The sequence below is a fragment of the Sparus aurata genome, chromosome 6 (assembly GCF_900880675.1).
Source record: "Sparus aurata chromosome 6, fSpaAur1.1, whole genome shotgun sequence".
Taxonomy (NCBI): Eukaryota; Metazoa; Chordata; class Actinopteri; order Spariformes; family Sparidae; genus Sparus; species Sparus aurata.
Genome location: NC_044192.1, coordinates 10,298,341 through 10,315,650, shown reverse-complemented (window position 1 = coordinate 10,315,650; position 17,310 = coordinate 10,298,341). Strand labels below are relative to the sequence as shown.

The 17,310-nt window shown below is 46.5% G+C and overlaps 1 protein-coding gene across 4 annotated transcripts in view; it reads right to left on the bottom strand.

Annotated features, from left to right (window-relative positions):
• LOC115582754 (plexin-A2-like) overlaps positions 1-17,102 on the bottom strand; it is a 91,590-nt gene extending 74,488 nt beyond the window's left edge. For 2 of the 4 annotated variants that reach the window (XM_030418931.1, XM_030418933.1), the window contains exons 1-2: positions 16,771-17,098; positions 1,899-3,246 (exon numbers count right to left, since the gene is read on the bottom strand). In XM_030418931.1, the coding sequence (XP_030274791.1) occupies positions 1,899-3,122 (1,224 nt within the window). In that variant the 5' untranslated portion in view covers positions 3,123-3,246; positions 16,771-17,098. Of the gene's footprint in view, positions 1-1,898; positions 3,247-3,366; positions 5,638-16,770 lie in introns of those variants that run through there. The other 2 variants (XM_030418934.1, XM_030418932.1) reach the window with 2 other exon arrangements.
• Positions 17,103-17,310: the final 208 nt, after the last annotated feature.

The following is a 17,310-nucleotide window of genomic DNA, read 5'->3' as shown; positions in this document are numbered from 1 at the left end:
ACTGCGCTGCATGTTTCCTTTGGCTGCTGAAACATAATTTTTGCGTTCTAAGTCAGCCTGCTTCTTGTGTTTCGCTTTAAACGGCTGATCGGATGTAAATTTCATCCGTTTGTCTTTTTAATTGTGGATCATTACAAACGCACATTTGCGAAAGTAGAAGTAATCACAGAGTGAGAAGTAATGATTTATCTATTGAAATCAAAAAATGTGATGCATCGAGATTCATCGCTTATCATTCTCTAATCACATCTAATCAAAACGTGAGGTGCTTAGAGATTCTCACCCCTTCTTCTCAGGCTGAATTGCAAATACGATCCTCAGAACTCGCAGCATTACCACCAGCCACAGCTGCACTGTATGTGTAGTGCAAATGATCAAATCGAGGCGATTTGAGGGGGGACACCATCCCCCCTTTTTAGCAAAAGAAACTCAAAGGCAACGCTGTCGGGGTCCGGAGCTAGACGCCATCCAATCCAGACCCCGGTCCTATAACTGATTAATAACTGAGAGTTATTATATTTTGACAGAGCTTTTCTACTCGTCACTCACGCCCAAGGAAACTCACAGAGCGACTGCATGCGTTGTTTGCGTTGAGACACACACACAGACGAGATGAGAGACATCAGTCGGAGAAAATAGACAACAAACACGGAGCTGTTAATCAAGAATGCTCTCTTACATTCTGGACCTGAGCTTGAGGGAAATCTCTCCAAATGAACCCGACGATTTTGTCTTTTTCTCTCAATCCCACAAACAAACATGGGGGTACACGGTAAAAATAATACATGCTTCGTATCAGCATAATGGCATGATGGAATTAGCATTAGCTTAAAGCGCCCCTGTGACTAACACAGAGCGTGGCTGTAGGCTATCTCGTCTTGTTATCCCAGTAATTGGCAGATTGTGACATTTGCATTTTTTGTAGCTTTCTAGGAGACGAACATTTACAGTAACAAGTGTCAATATCGCAGCAGAGTAAAGCCATAGCGGTAATTTTGAGTTTGTGTTTCTTATGATAAGCACTTCAAATGATGTCAAATCACATGCATTCTGATATCAGTACCAAAAAGTCGAATTGATGCATCTCCCACTTTTTGAACTTTCACAGAGTATATAATCATGCAACAAAAGAAACGGAGTATCTAATGACTCCGTAGGAAAGATGAACCATTGCACTTCATTTACAGTCCATTTTGGATACAAAGCCCTTTGGTTAACTGCGCAGCGAGATTTAATTATTGCATTATTATGTGCGTCCGTCCTCCCATGGCTGCTTTTATGAATAGCATTACGTCTTATTTGTTTGAAGGCATGGTTGACTCAAAGCACATGTTGGGAACCACCAGAGCGAAGGATGTGATGAATATCATTGTTTTCACGGTTCGCTTTCAACTTGTTTCCATGAAAGCTGCTCATTATGCTGAATTATAGCTTTCACAAAGGCACAGAGTCGGACATTTACAAGAAAGCCCCCTTTTTCTCGAGATCAAGAACAGGTCTCAGAGGGTTCAAACACTGCTGACAGCGACGAGAAGAGGGAAGGAGATGGAGAGGGAGAGAGAGAGATAGAGAGAGAGAGAAAGGGGAGGAGAAGAAGGCGGGTGTCAGTGCCCAAACCCCCTGAATGAAATCAAAGCTCCGTACAAAACTCCTCTGATTAGCACTTGTGGAATTAATCTCCTCCAGCTCTTCTGCTCTCGTGGGATCCTGAAAACCTGAATGGTGTCTTCATTACAGTCTGGCTGCCTGTCTATCACCTACTTGGGTTTTGGGATGATAGTAAATAGATAGTAAATCTATATCAGTGCTACTCAACACCATGTGGCTTTCATACTAGAGTTATGGGAGGAGAAATCCAGCGGTTCCCCAGCGCCTTTCTCTTCCCACTGTCCACCTACCGCCTTGGTGCACTGCACGTCCTTTCCCAGCAGCCAGTGCAGCTCCAGGTTTCCCTCCCCCTGGTAGCAGGACTGCAGCCGCTCCTTGATGCGCGTGTTGATGTCTTGGATGGTGAAGACACAGAGAGCCGAGTGATCTGGTGGGTCGTGGCACTGCTTCTGTCCCTTGGAGAACACAGCGAAGAGCACGTCCTCCTGGGCGCTGATGTTGAGAGACTTTGCCAGAACCCTGCCGGCCTTGGACAGGTAAGCCGCCTGCAGCAGGCGGTACTCCTCACCTCTGTGTACGCACCCCACAGGAAGCGACACATATGAGTGGAACTTCTTGTCACCTTTGCAGAGCCGGATGATGCGCGAGGTGTAAAACAAGTCGCCAGGGGAGCTGCCGGCAGGCATCCCATTCTCAGGCGTCTCTGGCTGGACGGTCATGAAGTAGACGAAGCTTCCGCTGGCGAAGCCGTAAATGTAGTAGATGTCAAAATGTGGAACAAGAGCCAGTGTGTCTGAGGGGATTTTAATGAGAGAGGAAACAAAGTCGGTGTGAAGCTCGTAGTCCAGCATGGCAGAGGATTCTGGGTCGCGAGGCAGCTTGCGGCTGGAGATAGTTGGGAAGTAGTCCTGTTTGCCACCAACAGCCGTGCCGATGTACAGAGTTGCGTCCTGACCCTGCGAGGGAACAACGACCCCGTACATTGTGCCTGTCTGGTTGTCACTGGACAGGTAGTGTTCTTTTTTGTGCGTGGGCTCCACCAGGATGAACAAATCGTCCAGCCTCATCAGCTTGCAGACGCCCTGGTACAGACTGCCGCAGGCCAGCAGCCGGTTGTGAGAGTAGTCGATGAGCAACAGTTTGTTAACGTTGTCAGTGGAGGCGAGAGGCTCTGAACAGGGCTGGACAATCAGCGGAGGATAGCATGCTTTGTTGTCGTACTCCGGCCCTGTATCGTGGGACACCAGCAAGGTGAGATTAGCCGACAACTTGTAGATTCGGTTGACAGCCCCGATGTAAAGAGCCCCCGTAGACTGATGCACAGTCAGGTGGTTCAGCGACCACTCCTTCCGCTCCGATTGGAAAGTGTTCATAGTCTGTCCAACTGTCGTCTTTTGATTCACAGAGATTAGAGTCAGTAGCCACAGTGCCCGGGGCCATGACATGACCTTAAGAGGGCCGTGACCTTTAGTGAGGCCGCAGTAAGTCCATCCTTTATCCGAGCGCGCTCCCATCCCCGCAGGGCTCCGAAAACTACCGCGCTCAGACAAACCAGCTGGAATCGTGTGTCACCGAGGAGCAGGACTGCGCCGAAGTAGAAGAAGAGCTGAAATGCAGTTTTGTGATCTTCACATATTTCTGAAAAGAGAAGAGAGAGATATTTGTTTTTAGACTCAAAAGATCCTTGACTCCTTTGAGAGTGTAGAAATGATTCTATTGGGAGAGAAAAAAAAGTGCTTTCAGAGTATCATTACACACTTCATCTAAAAACCCTCGAAATATATGTGCTTGTTTTCCCCTCGATCTCTGCTTAGTCAGACACATGAGACATCAAAGAAACAAGTAATCATTTGTTCAAACTGTCTCCCCATATTTACTAGCCCGAGAGATGGTCCAATATTCCCCCTAACAACAGGGGGGCTCATTATATCCGCCTCTGTGTGAGGGAGAACTAACTGTGGCTTATTACTTGAACAAAGCAGTGACACACTGTAGCAGAGCCTTCCCTCTGTTTGGGTGGCTAATTAAATGATCCAAATGTATTAATTATGCGTCCATTTTTTGGGCTCCCTGTTTTCCCTTCTCCCCTCCGCCTTGTTCGTTTAAATGGTTGAATCCAGGAGGAATTAATCACTCTCCACTGCGTCCGACATTCCTAAATTAATCAGGCTTTTTTTTTTTCTTTTTTTTTTTCCAGGGATGGCAGGGAGTCATTAGAGATTCAGAGCCAGGCAGCATCAGCCCCTCACACTTCTCTGTTTAATTTCATTAGCATATTTTATGTAGATATTTCCAGGGGACAAACAATGTCCCTCAAACACATGACGGACTGGAGGGTGGACGAGTTAGACGCATGACAAAGGATGGATGATGTGTTTGTTTTTGTTGTTTTTTTTTTTTACCCTTGCCATAACTATCATGTGAGGCGTGTTGTGGTGTGGCGCCAGGTCTTTCTTCTACGGATGAGACGAAACGCGCTAATTTGGAACATTGTTTTTTTTTGTTTTATCTCAAAATAAAGACGGATGTTTTGTGAAGGCAACACAAGGATGGTAGATAAAGTGGCTTCACATGCGCTGTTACTTCATCGAAGTCCATTAACGGAGTAATAAAGCTGCCTGCATAGGAGGACAGACCATAAATTAAGACACCTACATCACCCTAAATCCTGTCCGTGTGACACCGGAGGCTTCACCAATCTGGCAATTTTTTATCGCCCCCTTTTTGTCCTCTCTCCGGCACCACATCAGCAGCCCCTCACTCATTTTTATCTTTTTTTATTTTTTTAAATCATGAAACCCCCCCCCCTTTTCACGAAAACGCTTCTACAATCTCCTCCAAAGATGTCCTGCCAAACGCTAGAAGGCTTCGGCTCAAAGGCAACTGTCTTTCTTGGCTTCGGTCTTTTCGTAAACAGGGTGTTTTCTCAGTGAGGCTTCCTGGTATAAGTAAAGGTTAAATGAAGACAGCCATGTCAGATCCTAACGCGGGGGTCATGACGGGGTGGGTGCTCTCCATTGGCTGGCTAACAGGACGTCCGGCTGAGTTGAGCGGGAGCCAGGGATGAAGCGGATGGACTGACACTGAGCTGGCTGGGCCGACTCCAGCTCCACTCCAGCATCTCCTGTCCATCTGTCCCCGCCACGCTCACACCGGGGGACAAGTCACTCGAGTGTCTCGACCTACTCTGCTCAATTTGGCAGGCTCCGTGTGAGCAAGTCCACCAGTAATTGGCCGCCGAAGAGCAACATCTGTCACACACTGTATTCCTGAATTTAAATGTGGAGTTGACAGTTTGTTTTTTCTTCATTGGGAACACAAGACGTTCGCCCATCTTTGTCTTTATTCATCTCCCCGTTAAATGTTAGATGAGATAAGCTTTCCTCTCTTCTGTTCTTGACTAGCTTTTTTTTCTCCCGACTGGACACACAAAAACTGTGTTTGCTTTTATTAGTTCTCAGAAAAAGCCTGAGATTTGGCAGGACGTGTTGGCTCTAATATTTGCTGCTTCTTTATTTTCCGAAAAACGGTGTCCAGCAAATTCCTTCTGAAAATCCCTCAAATCATCTGCTCTGCAAGCTGATGAGCCCCCGAACCAGATTCTGTGTTGATGTAACCACAATTTTTCTCCCATTTGTCCTTTTTTATGTTAAAACGTAATGAAAATAGTACTGAGACATTCAGAAATGTTTCAGATGAAGCAGCAGCGACAGTGGCCTTTTATTCTGACGGCCTGCGGGTAAACTCAAACATAACGTCTTTTTGCAGCTTTCATGTGTATGTTTTCAGTAAACTAAATTGCCTGGTGGTCAGTAAGAAACCTTTACTCCCTGGAGTGTAAACCTTTTTTTTTTCCAATTCTTTCCTCTGCTTTTTGATGTAGGGCTTTCTGGTGTGAAAGGGGATGCGGGAATGGGATGTAATGCATTAAAGAGCCGTTTGAAAGTGGGCGGTTTTAGATCACAAAAATCTGACTCAGTCCTTTGTTCGTATTCTTGAGCTGCCACAAAGAGAAGCAGACTGTTGATTTTGTGTTCACCAACTCGACCGGGGTTGTCTCCACTTTGCGGCGTCCGGCGGAATCTCATAACTTTGAATTAATCTCGCCCGAATCCCACCGCAGACTTCCAGGTGGAGACCTTTGGTGCTATTTGCGTTGTGATCCCATCAGAAGCGCTGCTCTTTTTCTCAACTAGAAGTGATTAATATGACGGCGCCATCCGACTGTAAATAGCAGACAAAATTATATTTGCAAAGCCAGGTTCGAGCCTGGCATGACCTTAAACAGCAGACACCAGCGGTGCCATCCAGAGGTTAATTCAGTGTTGAGAGTCTTCAGTCGAACCCTCAGAGGAATTACGAAACTGGGGGGGGGGGACAAGAAGAGGAGAAAATGTGGAAGCGCTGGTGGCAAACGCAGCCGGGCAGACATGCAGGCAAGCGGCAGTCTCATCGTTTCATCCATTTCTGTTCTCCCGGCTTTAGTCACGTCTAAGGCGTGCAGTCATGCTGCTCAGTGTTTACCCTGGATTATAGAGACAACTCTTTGCCCTGCGCAGTCCTCCCTGCTGAATTCTCCGCCTCGCCACTCAGACACGCTCCAGCCCAGACGTGACTCATTCACACTCGCACACAGGAACACGGTTTGCAGAGGCCTCTGGGGACACGAGCTCTCAGCGGGCACCAATCACGGCACAGGGGAGAGAGAGGCCGCCCCCCCCCCCGCGCTCCGCAAACACGACCCTTTGACCTGGATCAAGATCAGTGGAACCGAATCCATCCATTGGGTTCAGCTTTTATCGGGGTGAAATGCTGTCATAGCTTCTGTAGCGCCCCGTTAGGCATAAATTCATGGAACAGAAGGGATGGTTAGCTGTTGTCTCTCTCTTGTTCGTTTGACCCATCTGCCGTCAGAGATGAACTCAAATGTTCACAGGGGAGGTGTCTCTGTTCGGACGCCCATGTGCATCATTTTCACTGTTTTCCTCAGTGACTAAAAGTTTTGTAGGTAAATAATTTCTGTCCATCTAAGGAGCTTTAGTCATGTTGGTGAGGTTTAAACCAATCTGAACTCAGTAACAGACCCATTTTTAAAGGGTCAGTTCATCCAAATACCAAAATAATTATTTCCACCCTTATTCATTATTAAACTAATAGATTAAAGGAGACTATATTCTGCTAATTTTCAGGTTTATAATTCCATTTTCAGTTACCACTAGAGTAGGCTTACATGTTTGAATGTTCAAGAAATACAATTTTTCTCCTCCTGCAGCACCGTATTCATCCTCTGTCTGAAACACTCTGTTTTAGCTCCCATCTCTTTAAGGCCCGCCTCCTGAAAACCCAGTGTCCTCTGATTGGTCAGCTCATACACGCCTGACCCAGAACTTCTAGCGACAACAGACGGAGGAGCTCTGCTGAATCAATTTGTGCCAAACTAGCCGTGAGGCGTTAATTATGCAAATGTGTGACATGGTGACAGTACAGTGATGTCACAAAGTCACAATATTAAAAGCGAGACTTCTGACGAGGCATTTGAGGTGCAGTGTTTTCTGCAGGATAGAGGAGCTTCTGTTGGTGTGGACTTTCACCTCTTTAACTTTCAAGATATTTTACATGCACAACAATATTTAAAACATTGAAGGAAAGGATAAACACAGAAAAAAAAACATAACAGGTCTACTTTAATTTATGTATCCTTGCAGTGTTATTTGCAACTTGCAGTAAGTATTGTGAAAATTCAAATAAGCTGGTGTGAATAGCATAACTGCTGGTATTTTAAAAACTCATAACTAGACTGTTTTGGTAATTATGTGAAGTTGCACCTCTGTGTTGTGTGTGAATTGTAAGCCTGAACGGATTCATAAAACCTTAAAAATATCCATAACTATGTATTCTTAAAAAAGGATTCACATTATGCACAAGATATTTTCAAAACCCACACTTGAAGGACAGACAGATTTGGCAAAAAAAACGTCACAGTGTTCTGGTTCATCCTGTTTACGTTTTGGAGTATAGATTCGTGTGAGACCGGCGGCGCTGTGAGCAGATGATGCCACGATCTTTCCAAAGGTCAGGAGAAGCATCTCTGCTCTCACACTTAGTCAACAATGGGAGTCATTGTCACTCACATCAGAGGTGATAAAACATTTCTTCCGATTTTTTTTTTTTCTTGTTGCTGCTGTTATTGTGGCCTAGATTTAAAAGACTGAACAAAAGCAATAACAGTATGAGACCACAGGGGCGGAAAAAGCGCCTGAACTACAATAGTCATAACAGATTCCTCTCCTCATGATTGCGAGCCGGCTGGGCAGGAGCACGCAGGGTTTTGTTTGTGTCAGTAGGTTTACCAAACAGCACTGCTGATGGATGTTGAGAGTAGGCTTATAAAGTTTCTTCTTAGAGATCATCTCAGATTCAAGGAAAAAAGTTTTAGCTGCAGCACTTAATGGCGATGTTTTGTACGATGTTTGCGCTTCTAAGCTGAAATGGCCTGATGGGAAACCTTTGTCTGGGGTTTCCTCTGAACACACATGGACGAGTCATTGGGGGGGGAGGGCCAGCGTTGTACACATTACACATGAATGAGCTGGGAGGGAGCCAGCCGCAACATAACTTGACTTCCAAATGAATAAATGAAGGCAATTAGTAGATCTGTTTACAATGTTGTGGAGACAGAAGTAGGTCAAACGTGGCGGAGACAGGAGGGAGGAGGGAGCCAGCAAGCCAGAGCCAGGGGCTGTCGCTGGTACCTACAGTGATGAGTCGGGGAATTAGGACATGAAAATGCCGTCTTTATTAACGATGACTTATAAATGAATGTCAGACTGAATCACGAGGGACCGGTGGGGTTTATTAGGAAAAGCAGTGTTTTGTGATCAGTCCACCGTGTTTTATCCACGGCTGCATCGTGGAGGGGGGGCAGCCCAGGGCGACCAGCCCCGCCTTGTGAAAGACCCCCTCACAGAAACACAGAGCGTGGCCTCGGAGGGCACGATGTGCAGCGTGGATGCTCACACTGCAGATACCCACAGGATATCTCCGCTTTGATGCCGCGCAGTGAAATTTTGTGACAGTTGGCCTGTGGTTAATTTCCACCGTTATGTTCTGCAATATAAATTTAAACAGCGGGGCTTCCCCCGGACATTCGTCTCAGTCAGGAGGGGGGAAAAAAAACTACTCACAACCAGAATTTAGAATAATGACGCTAACACTTTGTGATGCTAGTATCCTCTGGAAACCAGCTTGAATTGCTTGAAATTCAGTTTGTTTTTTGTTGGCACGATTTTTATATTAACAAAAGCAAACCGTAATTGCCTCTTTTTTTTTTCCTCTCACTTCTTGTTTGGTTTATTGGTCAGAGCAGATATTGCACGCTTTAGGAGTCTCCAGCCAGCCACCAATCTTGATGGTGGAGCAGCGGAAGATGTCTGCGGGGAACAGTAAAACAACACTATGTCATGGCAACACGCTCTGCTCTTAATAACTGCAGGATGCTGCGAGGGACCCGGGCAGACGCGAATGTGGCATAGGGGACCAATTCCAGTACATCGCCACAACACAGTCAGCAGCCTCCTCCGCAATGCATGCCATTATCTTAGGGCCTATGCATTATACATGCAGATACAGTACTATATCTGAAATTGCTGTTAAGAGCGGGGACCAGATGAAGGGTGCTGCCGCCACAGTCGGATTTACCCATGCATGCCTTTCTCCTCCCTCCCCTCTTCTCAGCTCTCAGTCTCCTCTTCCATAAATCTCATTGTCGGTCTTCCCTGGTTAATGGTGACCTCAAGCAGGCTCCTCTCAACTGCCGAGGCCCTCGTGTTGCATATATGATGAGCACAGGGGGGAAAGTCAGAGTGACCTCCAGCACTGTGATGAAAACCCATGCAGCTCGAGTGCAATACAGGGTCTTCTATAATTCAGCGGGCCGCAGAAGAAGACAGAGTGAGCTGCGTTTTTTTTTTTTTTCTCTCGGAGCCACACAGCATGTATGCGTGTGAGCCGTGATGCAGCGGCCGCCCACAACCACTCATCCTTAACGTCGCTTAAGCCCGAGAAGAAGAAGAAGAAGAACCCCTTGTACCCCCTGTAAGCAGAGGAGTCCGGCCGAGTGGGAGTGATCTGTGGACGGTGCAGCTGAGGGGAATAGAGAATGAGGGCAGTGTAACGCGAGCCTCACGCTCTCTAGTCCAGAGACGAGCACCGAACAGCACTCTAGTCGCGTGTTTTTGTACTCATTCATTTTTATTTGGCCCAGCAACCACCGGGGCCTGATGCTCAGCCTCTAGCACGGCTGTACTTTTATTGTCTGCCTTCCTTGTCTTTTTTGTCTGACTTGACATTGTTCTCTCTGTAGAACAAAGCCGCTCCGACTGATTCAGTTACAGATGTGCGTGGACATATTGCTTTTGCATAAATCACAGAGTACTGACGGAGAAAAAAAAAAATACATTACATTTGGCAGAGAGCAGACCCCAAGCGAGTGCACGAATGAGAAAAATAATCAAACACAGTGATGCAGTGCATCCATGTGAAGCTGTGAAGCACATATGTCCATAATTCCCACACCACTGCACACAGAAATCAAAGAACTTATTCCACAGAAGCCTGTATGTTTTGGGTTTTTTTTCTTCTTTCGCTCGCCTTCCTCCCTCTTTGCCCATATGGCTTCGTGGGGTGGAGGATGCCAAGGTTGGAGGTATCTGGCACGAATAATTACGATCAAAGAAATTACAATGCAAAAGGAACAGCTGCTACCTCCACTGCCGACAAATCACTGCGAGCGAGAGGAGACAGCGATAGACGGCGAGCGAGGGCGAGAGAAACAGGGAAGAGGAGGAGAGACGGCGCATGTTTCCACTATTCGACAACTTTCCCTCTAAGTATCCGCCGCTCCGAAACCCATTTAACGTTTAATCCGCAGTGCAAATAAGGCCTTCGGTGGCCATTCACCCAAAAAGCTGTACAAATACAAGCATCTGCCCAGATTATCTCAGTCTGCCTCCGCGGTCGGCCCAGCCCGGCTTGTCCCTAATTCTAACTCTGAAACTCTATCCACCTTCCTAACTGTGATTTCGGGCAAATGCATACACATTTCCTCAGTGTCTAGAAATAGAAATAGCCTGGTTTAAAGTACAGTACCCCAGTGATCCAGAGGTCTACCAGGACTGCAAACACAAGTGACTTTCGCTGAAATAGAATCTCACCAGAAGGCAAACGGGACGCAGTTTTTTAATAAAAGCTCCTTGAGAGATAACACATACTGAGGAAAACAGTTAAGACTTTACAGTGAATACACAACAGAGAACATTTCCCATCATCGCTGTAGCTTCCTGATAGGGCGCAGATCCTGAAAATAATATTGAATTCTCAAACTCTATTAAGTTAGTGCGGTCCCAACAGGTTTTTGGCTGCTTAGGGCTGAACACACTGCACACGTCTCAGATGTAGTCGAGGAGTTTCTGGGACACGTTTAAGATGAATGATGATTTACTCCCCCCCTCCCACCAAAGATCAACTCGCTCAGCAGGTGTTTGCTTCCCAAACTGTGACGTCAACATTTCGGCAAAGAAAAAAGTCGCGAGGGAGAGGCGAGTCAGCTGACAATCCAGTTTATTTGGCTTGAGTCGGGCGCATGATTTTATATGGTTAACCTTTAACTCTAATGAATTCTTCAATCATAAAAAAAAACGATTCAGTTCCAGAGACCATAAATAAGCAGAAGCAGTGTTTTGTAAAGCACGACACGCTCTTTGAGGTTTGGGACCTGCTGATTTTCCGAGAAAGCTCTGGTGAATGTGGACGTTGTTCAAATGTCGTCGTGTACGTGAAACAAGTGTAGCAAGAGATTTCGTCTTTCTAGAAATGGGAACAATTGTTTGAGTTGGAGGCATCTGAGCAAACGGAGAGAAACAGAAGTGTTTAAGCGCAGGGACACAGATTTGTCATGGTTCTACCACATTAAGAGCCAATTTCCATACATTTCCCATGTTCTCCATGACCAATATTTGCATTTCTGCTTCCAAATTAAATTGCCACATTTTAATTGATGGCTAATTTGAATGTGCTAATGTATGAAATCAGTAATTATGTTTTCAGAGGTTGGCACCAGTAGGCGATTGGAGGAGGGATGGCGTCCCCCCTTTACTATCAAAATGACCAAAATGCATCCCCCCCCATGTTAGCCAGCCATTCCTACTCCTTCTACTTAGTAGCAGAGAGAGTGCAGGGACAGGGGAGTTGTTTGGTTGAGCATGTTAGTCTATAATGTCTGATTCATTGATCCTTTATCTGAATGAGGTTCATGCAAGTTAGCTCTACAGCTCCGACTATGACCCTGACCCTGTCACGGGTGAACGAACATGTCCATCCCCCTCCCCTGAAAATTAGCAGAACTCCAAACCTGACATGATGAACGAGTGAAAGTGCCATCGGGAGGTTAGCATTTAGCCTCCTTAAGTTGCTGGACTTACAAGACTCAGACTTTTAAATAGAAATAGAGGCCAACATATATTTTTTGGTCCCTAGAGCGAGTCGACACTGGATCTTACATTTCTCATCATGGAACTTGACAGCATCTTTAGTTACAGCTTAATTCCACCGGGCGTATTTCTTTGACTTTGCATATGCGACAAGGTTTTTGTTACGTCCTTCATGTCCCGATCAGGAGCATTTCAGAAGCAGAGTGTAAAAGAAAGTGTGTTTATTTCATAATGTTGACTTTTGAGCTTCTTCCATAGTTGAGTAGGCTACGTAGTTAAATCAGTGTGTTTATTGTTAATATTTCCAGTCCACACAGTGTGTTTTATTTTGAAAATCTAAAGGATACTCTATCCTGTTCCTTCTTGGGACATATTCGCCGCAGAGCAGAGCAAAGCCACTTCTGGGACGCCACTGAAACAATGCAGTAGCGAGGCTGGTTGCACTACAAGTGATTGTAGAAACGATCATGCTCCATACCGGCAGCAGTGCTGCAGCTCTAATGCAATGCAGACATGCTCGGTGGAATCAGGGGCTTAGACTCCCGCTGCCAGGTAACATCCATGTCTTTCAGATTCCTCACCCACAGACTTTCTGTTAACAGTCTTTAGTCTTCAAACCCCAACCTGAGATAACCCTGATGACGGGGTTATCTCAGGTTGGTTGTTCTTTTCTCTTTCTTTCAAAAGCTCCTCTCCAAAGCCACAGAAAAACACGACACAACTGTTCTCCTGAGCTGAGCTGTTCTTCTCGCGATGAGTAAACCGATCACCGCGTGCCCGTTCAAGACAAAAGAGATTACAAACTCTTCCAATTAAAAACTCATGTGTCTGTACTTCCCAGAGAAAGACGCAGAACACATGTGACATCCCTTAACTTTGTCTGTTTGCGTTTTTCCACGACCATATGCTGTCTGCTTACACTAGTGCCAGGGAATATCATGCAAAACACACACATCAGCAAAGTTATTGCACTGTTTGTATCAACAACGGTGTGACAATCTGGAGGCGACGCGCCATATTGCAAGACCGCCATCGCTGCATGCTGAGCGCTGCCAAAGCTGCCATCTGGCAGGTGAGCTGCACGCTTTCCACTTGTACCGCTCCTCCCTCTCGCTCCTCTCCTCCATCACCACCTCTCTCTCTCTCTCTCTCTCTCTCTCTCTCTCTCTGTCTTTCACTCTGCGTCTCGTCCAGTCCTTATTGCTCTCGCTATCTTTTTTTTTCCACCTCTCGCTTCCCCTGCATCCGTCCCTGTCCTCCACCTTTATCTACCTGCACATCCGCCTCCCTCCAGGCCTGGATCGCACACTGAAACAAGAGGAAGCGTGAAGATTGAAAGAGGGATGAAGGAGAGAAAGAGAGAGGGAGAAAAGTGAGGACAACAGCGTGCCGGTCGTGCTTGATGATCTGCAGTATTTTGTTCTCTTTCCCCCGCGTCACTGTCGGTTTCATGTGACTGTCTGTGTCTCCTCTCATCGTATCTCTACTGCCTCTCTAATGTACACACTCCGATGTAAGGAACTACTAGGCAATGCATATAGTGAATGCATGTGTATGGATGCACACACACACAGTGTACACACACACACTGGGGGCTCTCCTCCTTCGTCTTCTTCCTCGGGCTGTAGCATCTGAACAGTCGTGTTTAATCAGTGTCTCTGTGGGCAACGGGGGTAACGGTGGGGGGAGGTGGCGAGGGCTGGAGGTGGGGGGTCTCCAGCTCTGGGTAGTAGCAGCGAGCTGCTGTGCACTCACACACCGTGTAATTGTGTTACATACACTAATTCGCCTGATGTAGTATTGCAGCGGCTACGCGTCGCCTTTGCCCCTGACCCACATCGCCGCGCTCCCTGATATTCAAATTAGTCCAAAATCAATGTCACGCATTGAACCAGTGGTCATTTAAATCAAAAGACGTTCTTTTTTTCTTCTTTACGTTCCCGCAGCTGAAGCGGAGTTGTGCTGCAGATTTTCCTTCCCTTTTATTTTTCTGTCTTCTCAAACCGACTGTGTGCAGCTCATTAATCTCTGTAGAAGTGAAGATAACGCTGAACTCCTGGCTTGTGGGTGAAAATGACAGAGACAGATGTTCTAAATTACTTCACCTACACTGCTCAGGCGTCGCCTCCGGGGTCAAAAGACTCCAAAACAAAGCAGCTCTCACCTGCAAACCCGCCACATTCAAAATCGGCAAAGTGAGATCGATAAACAATCCAACAAGGCTGCCGCTGCGTTGTGGAAAACTGAATGGATATATAATGCTCACACAAATGAGAAATGACATTATCTCTCGTACCTAGTCTTGGCTAGCTATTAAAGGGTAAGTTCACCCAAAAATGCCGATTGAAAGTCGGGAGTAAGGGTTGCAAAAAACGTCTTTTTAAATCAAGTCCCCATCTACCTTAGTTGTTAAAGAGAGTGCTGCAAAGCTGCGCTGTTGTGAAGCGCCAGGGATGACGAAACTTCATCCAACTTTCCATCAGTATGAGGTAGATAATGACTCGATTTCCGTTTTTGTGCAAACTCATCCTTTCAAACTGACATCTGCACCTGTAAACTTCAGTCGCAGCCCCAAAAACAACAAGTGTAAATGTGCTTCAGCCCCTCAAACTAATGAAAAATGACATTTGGAAACCTCGACCGGGACTCGTCTTTCCAGAAACAATAAGTCCAGGTTACACTGGATGAACCACAAACCGCAGGTTTCATCAGGATGATGTCTTCAACAGGAGTTCCAGTGAAAACTGGTCACAGTGAGTTAGAGGGGAATAGTTACCAAAATATAAATGTTGTTTCGTCGATTGGTTAGCTGTCAACTTTTTAATTAACTGCCAACTGTTCTGATAACCGATGAATCGGTTTGGGTGAAAGAAAAGACATAATTCTCTGATTCCAGCTTCTCAAATGTGAAGATTTTCAGGTTTCTTTCCTCATCTGTGACGGTAAACTGCAAAAAATTTGGGCTGCGGATGAAACGAGACATTTGCGGAGGTCATCTCTGGCTTTGATCGACGTTTTTCAACCATTCTTTGACATTTCAGACACCAAACAACAAATCGGTTTATCAAGAAACCACAAGAGATAAATCTACAATGTAAGTAACCGTTAGTCACAGCCCCACTGCACGACCGATGTTTATCCATTGGCCAATATCGGTCTTTTACATGTATATCGTATATCGCGCATGTTGTCTGAAATCAACCCACATGAAACTTTTTTGGTTTTCCAGAAAATAAAGCAGAGAAAGATGTTTACGGTGATTCATAGTTCTAACATTTTGACTTCAGTTTCCTCTTTCACTGCACCGATTTCATGCTAGACAATAAGACTAAGACTTGTTTATCGTCCGATGTGTCGACATTGGACCATTTGTATCTTCTGGCTCCGGCACAAATATCTAAAAGAACAAATACATCTGTTTGGCTCGAATCGACAAGGAACAAGAAGTAAGATATCTCTTTGTTTTTGTATTTTTGGAGGAACTGACCTTTTTAGAACTGGGTCTATTATTGAGTCCGGATTGATTAAAGCCTCACCTGCATGACTAAAACACCTCGGATGAACAGAATCCATCACAAACCGAACCTCTGTTTCATGCAGCGCAGCAGAAGAAGACAGAGACAGAACTAATGTGGAGATTCATTTAAATTCTAAAATTAGCAGGCAACTGATAAAGTGCGGAGCGCATGACTGGCATGAACACACCAGGAGAGAAGCCAATCTCTCTCCTCTCCTCCCCCCCTCCCCCCTCCCTCCCTCTCTCTCTCTCTCTCTCTGTGAGAGGCTTTACCCACTCTGGAGGGGCCAGGAGAATAAAAGCTAGTCCAACTGGCCGGTTAGATAAGCCGGACCAGAAAGAGTATACAGAGAGGGAGGAGAGGGCTTCATCTGGTTTGCAATGAGGGGCGAGAGTCAAAGAGAGCGTGCATCCAACAACCAGCCCCTCACGCACACACACACACACAGAGGGAGAGGGAGAGGGAGAGGGAAGGGTGCGAGGATGCACTTGGTCAACAGCATTGTTGAGGTTGGCACCGCTACAGCTGCGTGCGCTTTAGTCCTCTCAGCTCCATCTCAGCGCCTGCCCAGCCTTATCAGCGTCCCCGTGGCTCCTGCTCTGCCCAGGCTGCCAAGGCTGCACGGAGCTCCGACTGCAAGGAGGCAGCAGCAGCAGCAGCAGCAGGAGGAGGAGGAGGAGGAGGAGGAAGGGGGTTGACCACCTCCTCCAGGCTAAATCCTCCACTCTGGTATTCTCCCGATGCCCAACTGATAGGATAATCCACATGTGCAAAAGAGAGCTGGAAAAAAAAAAGCTGCTCTAGGAAGTGATTTTTCTCTCTCTCTCTCCTCCTGATAATTTGCACCAAAACCCTGCACAGAGCCGCTCTGCCTCGCCGCCCGTGTTGAGAGGCATTTTACAGCCCGCTCTGTCTGCCAGAGCATCAAGCCCCCCACATCTGTTTGGGTTTGTTACAGGTGGCGCAAAACAAAAAAGCAGAGAAAATAATCCAATCATTTTTTTTTGTCCTCATGCAACATTTATCTGTTAAAAAAAAGGAAAAGAAAATAACCTCGATTCTCGGCGCGTCCGAGGCGCGTAAAGTCGAGCAAACTTTACCCTTGTGTGTGCGCGCTCTCGCCGGGGTCTGCCGTAGTAAATGGATGGACTACTCACCTTGAAAGAAGAGGAGACTCATTCATGAAGAGCGCAGATCCGGTTTATTTCGCAGGGATTTCTTCTTTTTTGGAGAGGTGGGGGGGTTTAAGGTGGCTGAACGTCCCGCGCCAGGCAGGCAGTCAGGCAGTGGCGGTTAATTTATTCTACGCGCCGCCCGTGAAGTCATCTGGACAGCAGTGAGCATCCCTCCGTCAGCCGCTGAGCAGGAGCCGGCATCAAGTGACCCTCCCACCTCGTTCAGGGATTGATCATCTTCTGTAACAGGCAGCCACATAACCTCTCTCTCCCCATATCTCTCTCTCTCTCTCTCTCTCTCTCTCTCTCTCTCTCTCTCTCTCTCTCTCCCTCCCTCCTCTTCTCTCTCCCCTCTCTCCCTCTCTCTCTCTCTTTCTCTCTCTCTCTCCTGGTGCTACATGAAGTCACCCATCGGTTCACTTGCACCTCACGTACAGTGTGCGCTTTTAGGACCTCTCGTGGCGTCATCCTTTTGGCACAACTTGGGCGCCGTTTGCATTACATTTCATTCTGTGTCTCTCA